Source organism: Astyanax mexicanus, chromosome 8 (assembly GCF_023375975.1).
Source record: "Astyanax mexicanus isolate ESR-SI-001 chromosome 8, AstMex3_surface, whole genome shotgun sequence".
In the NCBI taxonomy this organism is placed as follows: Eukaryota; Metazoa; Chordata; class Actinopteri; order Characiformes; family Acestrorhamphidae; genus Astyanax; species Astyanax mexicanus.
The window spans coordinates 13,631,295-13,647,032 of NC_064415.1; the positions used below are offsets into that span (position 1 = coordinate 13,631,295).

The window sequence follows — 15,738 nt, forward strand, 5'->3', positions numbered from 1 at the left end:
GTAAATGTAATGTAAGGTAAGGTAATATAATGTATAAGCTACTATTAAAACAATTGGTCTTTACATAGAACATTATTCCAAAAGGAACTGAATGAAGTTTTTTTTTCTGTTTTTTTCTGCACACCTGCCATATATGCACACATTCTGATTCTTACTGTAGGGTCATTAACACTGACCTAATAATATCTAAAAAATAGAGAGAGCTGCTGTTTCTGAGGTTTTGTCCTTGAACCTTTAGCGAGTTGGTACTGTGCTGTTTTGGCAGGTCAGCCACTGCTGGGAATATTCAGTGATGTTTCCAGAGGTCTCACTTTGTGGCTCTAGAAACAAGTTTAGAAACTAAACTTCAAACCTATTTAACCGTGTATTTAAGTTTTTAACTTCAATATGCAATTTCCATATGACTCCTCATATATAAATGTACATACACTTAAATTAAAGTTGATATACTGAATTTAATCACAGCCAGAGCCCAGACCCAGAACAATATAAAAAGTTACCGTACATAAGCTTGACAGGAGTTCAGTTCCAGGCTTTTGTCCGTTTTGTCCAGAAGTGGCAAGTAATGTAAGTAAAAGTGCGTACTTTACTGTACCTGAGAATATTTTTGAAGTAGCTGTACTTTATTTGAGTATTTTTGTCACTCAATACTTTATATAATATATAATTTTTTCTTCCCTTATTTCACAATAAAAATCTGTATTTTTTACTCGTTCCTTATTCAGAACAGACTTGTTGCTTCAACATTTGAATTGATCTATTTTAAACCTTGTATTTCTTTACTAAGGCATTCCAGCATCAAACAAAAGAAAGTAAAAAAAAGCAGAGATTAAAATGTATAACTGTATAATTGTATAGTTTTGGATATGATGCTGCAGTTTTACCATAAACCATTATTTACACTTACTGTCAGGCTTGAAAAATATGACTCATGCTTACTGAACTACTTCCTAGCTGGAATATTTGAACTTTTATTTTGTACTTATTTGTACTTTTATTTACTTAAAAAAATTGATTTCAAATTGTTCCCATTTTCTCACAATTTAGTTAGGCCAAATATCTCACCCATTCAGCTGCTAGCCAGCTGTATATCCCCCATCACTAGTGATGCCACAACACAAGAAGGGTGAAGACTAGCACATGCCTCCTCCGATACATGTGAAGTCAGACCCTGCCTCTTTTTGAACTGCTGATGCAACTTTGCCGAGTAGCATCACAGCGCACTCGGAGTAAAGCACAGCGACTGTGATTATGATACATCAGCTCACAGACGCCTTGTGCTGATCGACATCATCCTAGGAGTGATGAGGGGAAAAAGCGCCATCTACCCACCCAGAGAGAGCAAGACCAATTATGCTCTCTCAGGGTTCTGGCTGCTGATGGCAAGCTGCATGACCGGAATTCGAACTAGCGATCTCCTGCTCATAGTGGCAGCACTTTAGACCGCTGGACCACTCGGAGCCCATATAGCACTTGTGTACTTCTGCCACCTCTGCTTTTGTCTCTGCTCAAGGTCTTGGAATTAATTTCTGCTCTTCAGTTCTACCAAGTTTTTTGTTTCAGCAGGAAACTACCCAAACTGCTCCATCAGGAGCCACAGTTGGACACTGCTGAGCAATGGATTTTACTATAGACTGATCATTTGCTTTGTCGGCTTAATCTATTTCTTGTTTCCTGACATTATGCATTTATAACTGTATTTAATCAAAAGATGCCATGTTTTTCTCTTTCATACTCTCTCTCTCTCTTTAGGTTGTGGTTTAGATTTTCATAAACGCTGTGCTTTGATGTTGCCGAACGACTGCTCGCGTGTGTCCAGGCTATGCGGGCCCAGCCTGTCTCTGTTTCCTCCTGCTCGACCGCGTGCTACATCTCTCTCCAACCACACCGGAGGCAGCCTGGAGGAGGTACTGCCACCGCATTTCATAATCTAATCATTTACACTTATTGTTTTCTTTTCGTTAGCACAGCTGATCTAATTCTCAATAGGTTAATTTTAATATCTTGGCATTTGTGCAAACATTAAGAATGTTTTGTACACATAAAACATATTACAAGTATGATTTATCCTAAAATATTTTAAATTCATTAGCTTTCTTTTTTCCAAATACCGTATTTTTCTTAAAATCCTTTAATTCTCCCCAAAATTGTCAGTGTGCCTTATAATCTGGTGCACCTTATTTATGAACTTTATCAGTCAGGTTGTAAGGAGCAGTAAAGCCGCTATGCTAAAGTAGATATACAGGAGTTTCAGTTTAGTTCTCCACACAGATTCAATGAGATAAATCAAATATAAGATCATTATTTTTAGAATCTATTACACTTATGGCTGGTCTGCCAAGGCCTGTTTAATGGTAGGAGTTTTACTGTAGTGTTTGGAGTGCACTGTAGCTAAGAGGCTTTTATAGCTAAGAATTAATGGAAATATATACCCCACCAATTAGCATCATGCTAACTGTTATGCAGTTTTAAACATTATTTTCCTCCTTTTTCATCTTTTTAATGCTATAATCGTAAAACTGTTGCTTGAATTGCTTACTACTATCTCCACTCCACTTTATTTCTTCTCTTCCTCATTCTTTGTTTTGAACTTTATTGGCATTAACACACATTGACAAGCTTTACATACTTTATGTAACAAGAACACCTTGAGATCGGGCTTCACTTAACATACAAAAACAAAAACATCTACATCCATCCATACCTTCTGTCCATTCATAGCTACATTATTTTACCTACTTATATGCTTAAATGCATACACATATGTACATATACTGTACATGCATACATACATACGTGCATAGACATCGACATTTATTTATTTATTTTTAACTGAGCTGAAATACATAATAACAGGTGTCCACCTTCTGATAAGAATTGGTAGCTTTAATTGTAACCGTGCAGTCATATGTTCCATCATGTAGACATATTTGACTTTTTGTACCCATTGATCAATAGTAGGGGATCAGGCATCATCCAGCTAATGGCAATTAATTTTCTTGCAATCATCAACAAAATGTGCATTAAATAACACTGCCCAGTGGTCAACAAACAATCAGGCAACACTTCCAATAGGAACTGGGATTTTTTCTTATTCAGCGTTAGCATTTTTCCAGACAGTCTGAACTTTAGGACACTCCCAAAATATATGGGTATGCAGACAAACCAAGTCTCCCTGAAGCTGCGGGAGTCTCCCGCAATTCGGTAGTGGCTCCCTGATGCCCGCGAGTCACAAATAATCTCCAGGAATTCAGAACGAGTGCCCCAAACGCGCACACAGGCGACAGACTTTTTTCTCTAATTATTTGTGGGAAGGAGAGAGAGAAAACAGAGAGGGTTCTGATTGGCCTGTTTTCTGCAAAGAGTCTGTGAGACAGCCAATCAGATTTAGTGAGTGAGAGAAAGCAGATCATGGCGGAGGCAATATTAATAATTCTTGTAATATGATATGAAATGTTTTTGATGTTGTGCAATTTTTTGTGATATTGTAACTGGCAATTTTTGTCAAATAAAGGCTTTTTTTTTCAAAAAAAAAAAAGGAAAGCAGAGGCAGGGCCTTCCAAAAAGAAAAAAGATAACATCTGAATACTCTAAATGTAATTAAAAATTAAAATTAATTAATATAAAAGTAAAGTTTCGTAATCATTTGGTGTGTGTGCAAATTTTATTTTTTTTTTATTTTTATTTTTTAAATCAACTTTTGCAACTTGGGATGTCTGGGTATGGTCACCGACCATACCACAGTTTCTCCAGCATTTATTGGTAGTAGTATTTTTAAAAACACAAACAGCCAACAGGTGTTCTGAAGTACCTTCACTCCCTCTTTTAAACCATTCTTCTCCTCCTTCTTCTCCTTCTCCTCCCATCTAGATCAGTCTGTCTAAGCCGTCCCGGTCTCGTCCTCCGTCCTGGGCAGACAGACCAGTGTGGTTAGGTGTGTGTGAAGGAGGAAGGGGGAGCAGGCCATTGGTACCTCACACCTTTCACATTCACACCTACACCAAGCCCACCATGTGCCAGTACTGCCACAAGCTGCTCAAAGGCCTCTTCCGTCAAGGCCTGCAGTGCTCTGGTGAGTGAAGACCCTTTACTCTTATCTGTTAAAGAATTTACAATAAGAAAATGTGCTGCTCTTTATTTCAGCGACACACACATATTCCCACACACATACTTTTGGGTCCAAAGTCATTGGACCCAACACTGGTTACTGTATACATCTTAAAATGCACAGGAGAATGAACAGGTATAACCTTTATTTAGTTATTTTTAGGCATGATTAAATAGGTAGGCTAAAAGAAGTTTAAAAAAGGCCGATAGTGGGGATCTTTACAGTAGGGAAGATTTTGCCCATCCTACAATACACAAATAAAAATATAACCATTTTATTTGATTAAATATATTAAACTAGGAGTGGAAGTCACAAGGCATATCACGACACAATATTATTGCAATATTTTCCCACAATAATGTTGATAACATGATAGTGTGATTCTGAGATTCTGTGATACTTTACTTAAGATACTTTACAGCATCTGTGTTACTGAAGAGGATAAAATCTCCTAAATAAATAAATAGCAGGAATTATTGGTGTCAGTTTCACCGAAGGACGTTTAAAATGCCTATATTTAAAAAAACTAATTGTGATATTTGACCCCAGGTATGAATCATGTATTGAAAATTAAAACCATACACTATCAATATTTTGTCCTACCCCTGTCTCAAACCAATGCACCCTCATGTGTCTTTTAAACGTTGTATCTCATACTAAGTGATACAGTTAAGTACTGAAAGTCTGACAAAAATACCATAGGTTGTATTTTGTTGTAGGACAATTGCTTGTACCTCCCTGACATAAATATACAGGGCTTGGACAATGAAACTAAAACACCTGTCATTTTAGTGTGGGAGGTTTCATGGCTAAATTGGAGCAGCCTGGTGGCCAAGCATCATTAATTGCCCATTGAACCAGTAAGAGCAGAGTGTGAAGGTTCAATCAGCAGGGTAAGAGCACAGTTTTGCTCAAAATATTCAAAAGAGGACAAGTTGTTGGTGCATGTCTTGCTGGTGCATCTGTGATCAAGACAGCAAGTCTTTGTGATGTATCAAGAGACACGGTATCCAGGGTAATGTCAGCATACCACCAAGAAGGACCAACCGCATCCAACAGGATTAACTGTGGACGCTGTAAGAGGAAGCTGTCTGAAAGGGATGTTCAGGTGCTAACCCGGATTGTATCCAAAAAACATAAAACCACGGCTGATTAAATCACAGCAAAATTCAATGTGCACCTCAACTCTCCTGTTTCCACCAGAACTGTCCGTCACCACAATTGTGGTCTAAAACCAGGTGTTTCAGTTTTATTGTCCAAACCCTGTATATATAGTTTGAAAGGTGTTTTAGGTTAAAATCTTGTTAAAAAAAAAAAAAAAAAAAACTTAATAAAAACTGAGGATGTTCCCAAGATTTCATTCAGTAGGCCATGTGTGACTTGGTGTTACTTCTCTGTTACCTTATTTTAAGGGCAGTGGCGGTTCAGTCAGTGGCAAGAACACAGTGACAGGGTTATGGGACAGGATTTTGATAACACAGTTTGGCTTCAAGCTACAACTGGCCCTTAACTTAACTCTGTCATTGTCCACTGTGTGTCTGTGTCTGCAAATACAGAAGGGATATTCCATCTGTGTCCCACGCTAATGGTGTTTTCTTTATCATTACTTATATTACTTGGTATCATATGGTGGTGTAGTTTTCAAAAACACTTCAGTGATCTGGTTGGTATCACTAACACTGTGAACAATTCTATCTCAGTAGGTTTCTCTACAGCACAAAATTTAACACCAAGCCAGTCTGAAATAATTTTCACATCTTCTAGACTATGAAATTAACTGGGCGGCAGCTGCTAATATCTCACGCTCTTATATACTTGATATACTTTGTAAAACAACTCAGGACCAGCTTTTGCTAGCTGGTTTTGGCAGATGGTCTAAGCTGGTCCTTCATGGTCCAGGTTGTTAAAAAGCTGCTCATCCAGGTGAAAACATGCCCTATGCTGCTGAGCCAGCTGATTAACCATGTCTTGACTGGTAATGGTGATCATGCTCGTTGACCAGTGTAACCCATTGTTTCCATTACAATGCACATCATGTGTTCTCTTCTTCCCTGTGTATTCTTGCACTTACCATAGATTAAGACCTGTTGTCCATCAGAATAGACATGTATCAACCAATCAAACAGCAGCTAAGCCTAGCCCACTGCAATGGAAAAATAAAAAACTGCACACTGAAGCATGGCATCATCCTGGCCCAACCTTTTTTTTTTTTTTACTGTTTAGGGATTATTTGTACAATAAAAGGTTTTGTAAGAGTTATTTAAAATAGAATTACAATGTTAAACAAATGATTGCACTGCAGTGAACATTCAACATCTTTTTTTTGAATGATTTACAACAAAAAAGAGCATTCTTATACATATAGAGTGAATATATATATACAACCCCTGGCAAAAAGTATGGAATCACCAGTCTTGGATGAGCACTCCTTCAGACATTTCATTCTGTAAAACAAACTCTGATCAACAACATGATACAATAATAAGGTCATTCCAAAGTGCAACTTGTTGGCTTTCAGGAACACTCAAAGAAATGAAGAAAAAACATTGTGGAAGTCAGTGAATGTTACTTTTATTGACCAACCACAGGGAAAAAAATATGGAATCACTCAATTCTGAGGAAAAAAGTATGGAATCACTCAAATTGAAGGTAGAAAATAAGGACACACCCAGTCAATTTCCTTTCCCTAAATGGACACCTGCCTCAGATTAGATCTGCTCGTTAGTCTGCAGTTAAAAACACCTGCAGTCATGACACCTTGGAGGGCTGCTGGACGAATTAGAGTGGCAAGAACCATGGCTCCAACAAGAGAAATGTCTCTTGAAACAAAAGAGAGGATTGTGAAACTTCTTGAAGAAGGTAACTCTTCATGCATGGTTGCTAAAGATGTGGGCTGTTCACAGTCAGCTGTATCCAAGATATGGACCAAATACAAACAGCATGGAATGGTTGTTAAAGCCAAGCGTACTGGTAGACCGAGAAAGACATCAAAGCGTCAAGACAAGCAACTTAAGGCCATTTGTCTTGAAAAAGTACAACTAAACAGATGAAGCATAAATGGGAAGAAGCTGGAGCCAATGTATGTGACCGAACCGTAAGAAATCGCCTAAAGGAAACAGGAAAGCTAAAAGAAAACCATCATCGACACCTAAACATAAAAGAACAAGACTGCAGTGGACTAAGGAGAGGCAATCATGGACTGTGGATGACTGGATGAAAGTTATCTTCAGTGATGAGTCAAGAATCTGCATTGGACAAGGTGGTGATGCTGGAACTTTTGTTTGGTGCCGTTCCAGTGAGATTTATGAAGAGGCCTGCCTGAAGAAAACAACCAAATTTCCACAGTCCTTGATGATATGGGGCTGCATGTCAGGCAAAGGCACTGGGGAGATGACTGTGGTTAATTCTTCTATCAATGCACAAGTTTACATTGACATTTTGGACAGTTTTCTCATCCCTTCAATTGAACAGATGTTTGGAGATAATGAAATAATTTTCCAAGATGACAATGCATCGTGCCATAGGGCAAAAACAGTGAAGGCATTCCTTGGAGAAAGACACATTCAGTCGATGTCATGGCCTGCAAATAGTCCAGATCTCAACCCAATTGAAAACCTGTGGTGGAAATTGAAAAAAATGGTCCACAAGAAGGCTCCGACCTGCAAAGCTGATCTGGCAACTGCTATCAAAGAGAGTTGGCACCAAATTGATGCAGAATACTGTTTGTCACTGATCAAGTCCATGCCTGAAAGCCGTTATAAAAGCCAAAGGTGGTGCAACTAAATACTAGTGATGTATTTTGAATCATCTTTTGTTTATCTGTTTTTCATGATTCCATACTTTTTTCCTCAGAATTGAGTTCCATATTTTTTTCCCTGTGGTTGGTCAATAAAAGTAACATTCACTGACTTCCACAATGTTTTTTCTTCATTTCTTTGAGTGTTCCTGAAAGCCAACAAGTTGCACTTTGGAATGACCTTATTATTGTATCATGTTTTTGATCAGAGTTTGTTTTACAGAATGAAATGTCTGAAGGAGTGCTCATCCAAGACTGGTGATTCCATACTTTTTGCCAGGGGTTATATATATATATATATATATATATATATATATATATATATATATATATATATATATATATATATATATATATATATATATATATATATATATATATGCAAGAAAAAATAGATTTTTTGGGTGAAGCTACTGTCGCAGTGAACTCTGCGGTACAGTTAAAAAGCTCCGCAGTACAGTTAAAAAGCGTGCGCGACTGCCTATCCCTATTAGGCAACATTCACTGTATGCATGCTAAAATCTAGCGTATTTAGTATCTTCTCTGCTTGTTACGTAATTATAGTCTATCTAGTTCCACTCTTGACCTTGTGGCTGTGCTACATTGATGAGTGTTTTTCCAGTTTTAACAATGTCTTCCTTTTAGAAATAAATTTAGGGTTAGTTAACCATGCTAGAAATTAGCCATTCATTATTGTGGCACTGTCACTATGTTGCAAAAAGATTTAATACAGTAAGGAACCTAAGTTTATTGTTTTAAATATATGTTCTATTTGTTTACATTGTCCTTTCATCTATTTATCTTCTCACATAATTTAAACAAAATGTATAGGCCATTTGAATTGAAAAATCGTTTCTGAATCGAATCGTGACCCCAAAAATTGGAATTGAATCGAATCGCCAGACACTGAGAGATTCGCACCCCTAATATATATATATATATATATGTATATATATATATATATATATATATATATATATATATATACATATATATATATATATATATATTTTCAATTCAAATGGCCTATACATTTTGTTTAAATTATGTGAGAAGATAAATAGATGAAAGGACAATGTAAACAAATAGAACATTTATTTAAAACAATAAACTTAGGTTCCTTACTGTATTAAATCTTTTTGCAACATAGTGACAGTGCCACAATAATGAATGGCTAATTTCTAGCATGATTAACTAACCATATATATATATATATATATAAAAAGACTGGTTAACCATGAATACCATTATTTAGATCTGAAATGGTTAACCAGCATCACCAAGTTGCCTAACCAGCATGTGACCAGTGCCCACAAACATTTGGGCTTATAGAGTTTTTAGTACTGGTTGTAATTGCTTTTTACATTTCTCATCTGGAATGTTTAAAATGTTTACCTGCACTCATATCTGAAAATGTTAAGCACATTAATCAAACAAATGGCTAAGAAACACTTCCTGGCCAGCATGACCAAGCTGGTCAACATGCATGGTTATACTAGTCATCCAGCATGGTCAAAAATTGGTCAAAATAAAAAAAACATAGCAGCCTAACCAGCTTAACCAGCTTGAACAGCTTAAACTGGTCCCGGCTAATAGGATCCTGGTTTATGGGGCCCCTAAAGGTTAGCTGTCTCTTAAATGGAGTACATTTCCATCTCTTTCTGTTTGCAGACTGCAAGTTTAACTGTCACCGGCGCTGTGAGTCTCAGGTTCCACCGGACTGCAGAGGAGAGAGAGCTAATGGAGAAGGTATGGATAACACATACATGTTTACACATGTATTAAACCATTTGCCCCAGGTTGTCCTCAGTCACAGCCTCTACTCTTCTGTGGACATTTTTAATGTTAGACTGTGTCAGTCTCTCAGTACGGCCCAAACTGCTTCTGTCTAAAAAACAGTGACACAGCAGTGGTTAAGGTGTTGCCAAGCAGCCGTAGTTCTTGCTGAGACAGACTGAAGCTCTTTATCACACTGCATCCACAGTGCCAGTCACGACAGTGTGTAACACAGCAGCTCTCACACCCCACTACTCACTGAGTATTTCCTTAATCACACTGGAGCAATAATTACTGTGCTATTCTCTCCCATCTCTCCCACTCAGAAAGTAGCATGGGTCAGGAGGCGGAGTCTGAGGAGGACATCGCTATAGAAGCAGTGAATGCCATTTATGAGGAATATCGCTTTAAAGACCCTCCGCACCTGATGGAGGAGCCCCCACCACCACCTGCTATTGGGTAAGTATCATATTATGTACACCACTGTAGAATATCACTGAATTTTACATAACTACACTATTAATGCAAGCACAAGCAAATGCTGTTATATTACAATTCTAATAATGTTTCTGTATTCTTCCTTTATTCACATTTTCCCCCTCCACCTCTTGCTCAGGCCGTGTTTCAGCAGTAATATTCCCCTCATGAGAGTGGTACAGTCAGTCAGGCACACCAAGAGGAAATCCAGTGGCGTACTGAAGCAGGGCTGGCTGCTGCACCACACCAATATAGATACACTGGTGAGTAGGCACACACAGACAAACGTATGTGTTCTCTTTAATTACACAACGGTTTGAAACATAATGGCATCGATAATGAATGCACTTTGCACTTTGTCTTGCAGAGGAAAAGGCACTACTGGATTCTAGATGTGAAGAGCATCACACTGTACCAGAGCGAGAACAGCAGCAAGTACTACAAGGTACTCCAGATACAATACTTAAGATGGGATGGATGAAAGGATGGAAGGATGGAAGGATGGAAGGATGGATGGATGAAAGGATGGATGGATGGATGAAAGGATGGATGGATGGAAGGATGAATGGATGGATGGATGGATGGATGGATGGATGGAAGGATGGATGGAAGGATAGAAGGATGGATGGATGGATGAAAGGATGGATGGATGGAAGGATGGAATGATGGATGCAAGGATGGATGGATTGAATGATGGATGCATGGATGGATGGATGGATGGATGGATGGATGGATGAATGGATGAATGGATGAATGGATGAAAGGATGAATGGATGGATGGATGGATGGATGGATGGATGGATGGATGGATCGATCCCCGAGGGGAAATTCTGTAATGGGCATTTATAATGTAAATTATGGTTGCTCGTACGAATATGCAACCATATGCCTTTCATATGTAATAAGCTTTTGATAAACTGTAAAAACAAGGGTTTGGCATTCATAAGTGGTATTAAGGTTCTTGGGCTGTAGTATGTGTATATGTTCATAAAATGTATTAGATGTTCATAACATGTTGAAGCTACAGAGCGAATCTCAGTAGATAGTCTTGTGTTTCTGTTAGAGGCCTGTAAATAACTCTTCTTTGTTTGTGGCAGGAATTTTATATATTTTACACTTTTCCTTAACTACAATACAGGAATAAAAGCGTGTTATGTTTGCATCATGTTTAATAAACATTTTAATGTTTAATTAAAATGTAAAAGCTGCATGTAAGGTTGAAAGGGGCTGCCCAGTATTCTTTAAAATATTATTCTTTTAATTTAGTTTGTTTATTTAGATTTTGCAACATATATATATATATATATATATATATATATATATATATATATATATATATATATATATATATATATACACACACATAAGAAAAGGTTAAAGATAGATTATAAAAAACATCCTATATCTTGCTTTTAAATAAAATCAGTGCAAACCGAAAAGGCATAGGCTGAAGCTTTAGCCTATTTTGCCTACCCTTTTACCTAAGTAATATATATGTTTATGTTACAAAGTGTAGTGACACAAAAAAAACACATAAAAAAATGGGAAAATAAAATATCATCAATCATCCGAAAGTTTACAATATACAGACGTTTAATCTATATATTGTTCATCAGTTTTATATTTGTTTACCACCCTGTTTTTAAATATTATTTTAAATGTATAGAGTGAACTACACATTCTTAATTCTTCATTGGAGTTATTCCACAGCTTTACCCCACAGACAGATACACATCTGTTTTTATATTTGTCATTGCTCTATTTCTTTTAAATCTTCCGTATTCAGCTAAGTTTATAGTTGCTTTTTTTGTTTTTTTTATTTCCCCGGAATACAGTTTGGGAGTAAATTATTTTGTGCTTTATACATTATCTGTGCAAGGGCTAGTAAATCACAGAAATACAACTTATTCCAAGAGTCAAGAATTTGTATAGAATACAAAATTAATTTATATAGTTTAGAATGAGATATTTAGGCCTAAAGTTGCTAACAATTGCTTTTTACTGAACTGTTCTTTTTAGCTGTTTTTAAGCTTTGCTAATCCTCCTCTGGTCTCTGCAGGAGCTGCCACTGTCTGAAGTGCTGCAGGTCAGAGGACAAGGCCAGCTGACTGTTCCGCTCGCGCCGGGGGATAGCGGGCATTCGTTTGAGCTGGTGACGGGTTCTCTGGTCTACTGCGTGTTTGCAGACTCTGAAGGACCATCCTGGGAGGCTGCTATCAGACTAGCTCTGAGGCCACTGGAGGACGGCTTTCACACCGCGGCAGAATCAGCAGGTTACACACACACACAGAGCTCTGTTTTTACTTTCACTTCCTTTACTTTCTACATATATATTTGCACTCTAAAGCAACATTATTTGGAGATTCATATATTTTGTTCCTGGGCTTCTCCTAGAGTTGTGTAATATAATCAAAATTTACTCCACTGCAGTAAATACAAATCACGGCCCTGACAGGGAGCGCCCCCTCGTGGATATTTGTACACATGCATTTGTTGGCACGCCAAGAGATACGATATAGTACAGCAATATAACTCTAATATAGACGATGCAGAATTACACAGTTCTGTGTCTATAATGTTGCTTTATGGAGCTCGACTATAGCAGTAGTGATTCCAGAGATCTCTCTAGTGTATATTCTACAGTGTTTTACAGAATTTAAGAAGTGCTTAAATAATTTAATAAACAATTAATAATTAATATATTTGTTGATGCTTTGCTTCTAGATGCCATGGACGTTGGTGGAGAAATTCGGGTAAGTACTGGACCTGTGTGAAGATGGATCTAGAAAACTGGTCTCTTAGTTGAACTCTAGGCAAAACCATGCAATTGTATTTATATAGATTATTTTATATATTCAGATAAAACTAAAAATGTTTTAAAGAAATTATCATCGCTGTCCCTCAAAACTCATATGTCCAGCATTGTTGTTCTTTTTAGTGTGTTAAAAATAAACAATAAATGGACCAATACAAATCCTCTGAAATTTGCCTTAAATAAAATCTATTTACACAGATTTCCATTAAAGTTTGGAAAGATTTTGCATGACAGCAACAATGTGCAAAGATATAAAGAACATGTTTATATATACAGAGAACACTTCAGTTTCTGAATAAGTTTCTCTGATTTGGCTGTTTATAGATATATGCTTGAGTAAAATGAACGTAGCTGTTTTATTCTATAAACTACAGACAACATTTTTCCCCAAATTCCAAATAAAAACATTTCATAGAACATGCCAAAATGCATGAAAACTGTAATTAAAAACCAGGGTTACCGTACTTTTTCGTGGAATAACCCTGGTTTTTAATCACAGTTTTCATGCATCTTGGCATGTTTTCCTCCACCAGTCTTACACACTGCTTTTAGATAGGTTTTCAATTTGGTATATATATATATATATATATATTTGCCTACTGTTTTTTTCTTTCCAGGATGTTAGTGCTCTGTATCAGATTTTCTCAGAAGATGTGTTGGGATCAGGCCAGTTTGGAGTAGTTTATGGGGGTAAGTTTTGCTACTTCTTTAGTCAACTGAGTATAAAATATAGCTTTGTGTATTCCAGAAACACTGCTACAGATAAGGCCAAAAATTATAAAACACACAAATACATTTTTAGGAAATATTATTTTATTAATTATTCTAAAGAGGTTTGTACACTATGTGTGTGTGTCCAAATAAAATAAATAAACCATAACAATGGCAGAACCATAGTAACATAGGCTGATAAAGACCCAGCACTTATGGTGTGGTTATGCTACTATGCTACAGAATGCTCTTTTATAGCAGGTTGTACTGCTGTGAAAAGCAATTTCCACTCTGCATGGCTTATAATGCACACATTTCACAAGTATGTGTGAAAGGTCTCTCTGATGGTTAGTGTGTGTGTGGGATTGTGTGTGTGTGTGTGTGTGTGTGTAAAGGTACGCACAGACAGACAGGCCGGCCAGTCGCCGTCAAGGTCATTGATAAAACTCGCTTCCCCGCAAAGCAGGAGAGACAGAGCAGAAATGAGGTCTCCATACTGCAGGTCTGTCTATATGACTGTAAAGCTGGTGTGTAAATTACAGTTGCCCTGGTGATGGATAACATTTAATAACATTTATTATTGTTTTGTTTTTTGTGTGTTCAGAATCTGTCCCATCCTGGGGTCATTTTACTGGAGGGCATGTATGAGACAGCTGAGCACACTTTTGTCGTCATGGAGAAGCTCCATAGTGACATGTTGGAGATGATTCTGTCCAATGAGAATGGCCGACTGCCTGAGCGCATCACACGCTTTTTGGTTATGCAGGTAACTGAGATCTCCTGTTTGGTGATTCCTTCATGCGGTCAGGGAGAGCTGTGTTATACTGTGGTAGAACAGATCTATAAATTTTGACTGTGCCTTAGGAAAACGTTTCATTTTAGATATGCTGTTGTTCATGCTAATAAATAAATACATAGGTTAGTCTTCTAATAAGAAAATTGAAATGGTGTGCTTAAATATTGACATAATCCTATGATAATCTCGTACATACCAAAAAAATCTATTTACAAAAATAAAAATAATAATAACATAAGCAATCTCAAATTGATTGGTGCTTATTTTTATTTCAAATTACTTAAATTAAATACTTTTAAAAGTGAAAATTCTTAGGGAGACTAATTAAGGTCATTCTTTCTAAATTAAGCAAAATAATCTTCCACTTACAAAGCTTGGCAAGGCAAAAAAAAATCTTATCAGGGAAAAAGCCTTAGAAATTAGATCATTTTACTTGCTAAGATTTAGTTTTACAGTTTTTAAAGAGTTCTGTTCTTGGACTCAGTCATTTTATTTAAAATGATCATTTTAAATAGCTTAATTATTAGAATTAATATCTAAATTAACTAGATTGAAAGTGGTGATTGTTCTAAAAGCACTGTTAGTGATTACATATCTACTTTCTTTTTCTCCTTGCGTTTTTACACCCCGTGTTCAGTGTAAATGGTTGTTTATCTGTTGTTGACTGTCTGTCTGTCTGTTTTCTGAAGATCCTAGAGGCTCTGCGGTACTTACACCTGAAGCACATCGCTCACTGTGACCTCAAGCCTGAGAACGTGCTGCTAGCGTCTCCAGACTCGTTCCCGCAGGTCTGTCTCTCATCACGTCTTACTCCTATTACACAAAGAGCTCAAATCCCAAGTGCTGTAGTTTAGATAAGGAGTTTAATCTGATCTAACTCTTACACTTCAGTCTTTTCTCATTAGTAGGCCAGGGTAGCAGGGTGGGTAATAGTTGCCAAAAGGCAATAGTTGTACATTTACTTTTATAACCTTTGACTGATGCCAGGAAGTCTCACCTTGCTCTTCCTGTGGACGAGTGCTGTTGGCACACATTATAAACAGGTTTTCAAATCTGGACATGGAATCCAGTTTCCAGTCCTGGATTGTGACTGAGAGACCCTTTAAATCAACTGAATGAAATATTCCATCTCTTTATGATCCATATTTCATAAAATTTCAGCATGAAGAATCTAGTGGCTATTTTGTCCAATATAATTATCGTAATAGCCTAGTTATGCTTTAAAACCTTTTGACTAAAGCCTTCTTCTGGGCCGCAGT

At 37.0% G+C, this 15,738-nt stretch overlaps 1 protein-coding gene across 2 annotated transcripts in view; it reads left to right on the forward strand.

Moving 5' to 3' along the window:
- Window positions 1–15,738, forward strand: part of prkd4 (protein kinase D4) — a 33,346-nt gene that overhangs the window by 14,831 nt on the left and 2,777 nt on the right. For both annotated transcript variants that reach the window (XM_007241756.4, XM_022678094.2), the window contains exons 5-16: window positions 1,753–1,907; window positions 3,871–4,072; window positions 9,576–9,653; window positions 10,007–10,139; window positions 10,297–10,420; window positions 10,525–10,602; window positions 12,217–12,430; window positions 12,882–12,910; window positions 13,590–13,662; window positions 14,079–14,185; window positions 14,288–14,449; window positions 15,169–15,267. In XM_007241756.4, coding sequence (XP_007241818.3) covers window positions 1,753–1,907; window positions 3,871–4,072; window positions 9,576–9,653; window positions 10,007–10,139; window positions 10,297–10,420; window positions 10,525–10,602; window positions 12,217–12,430; window positions 12,882–12,910; window positions 13,590–13,662; window positions 14,079–14,185; window positions 14,288–14,449; window positions 15,169–15,267 — 1,454 coding nt within the window. The remainder of the gene's footprint in view (window positions 1–1,752; window positions 1,908–3,870; window positions 4,073–9,575; window positions 9,654–10,006; window positions 10,140–10,296; window positions 10,421–10,524; window positions 10,603–12,216; window positions 12,431–12,881; window positions 12,911–13,589; window positions 13,663–14,078; window positions 14,186–14,287; window positions 14,450–15,168; window positions 15,268–15,738) is intronic.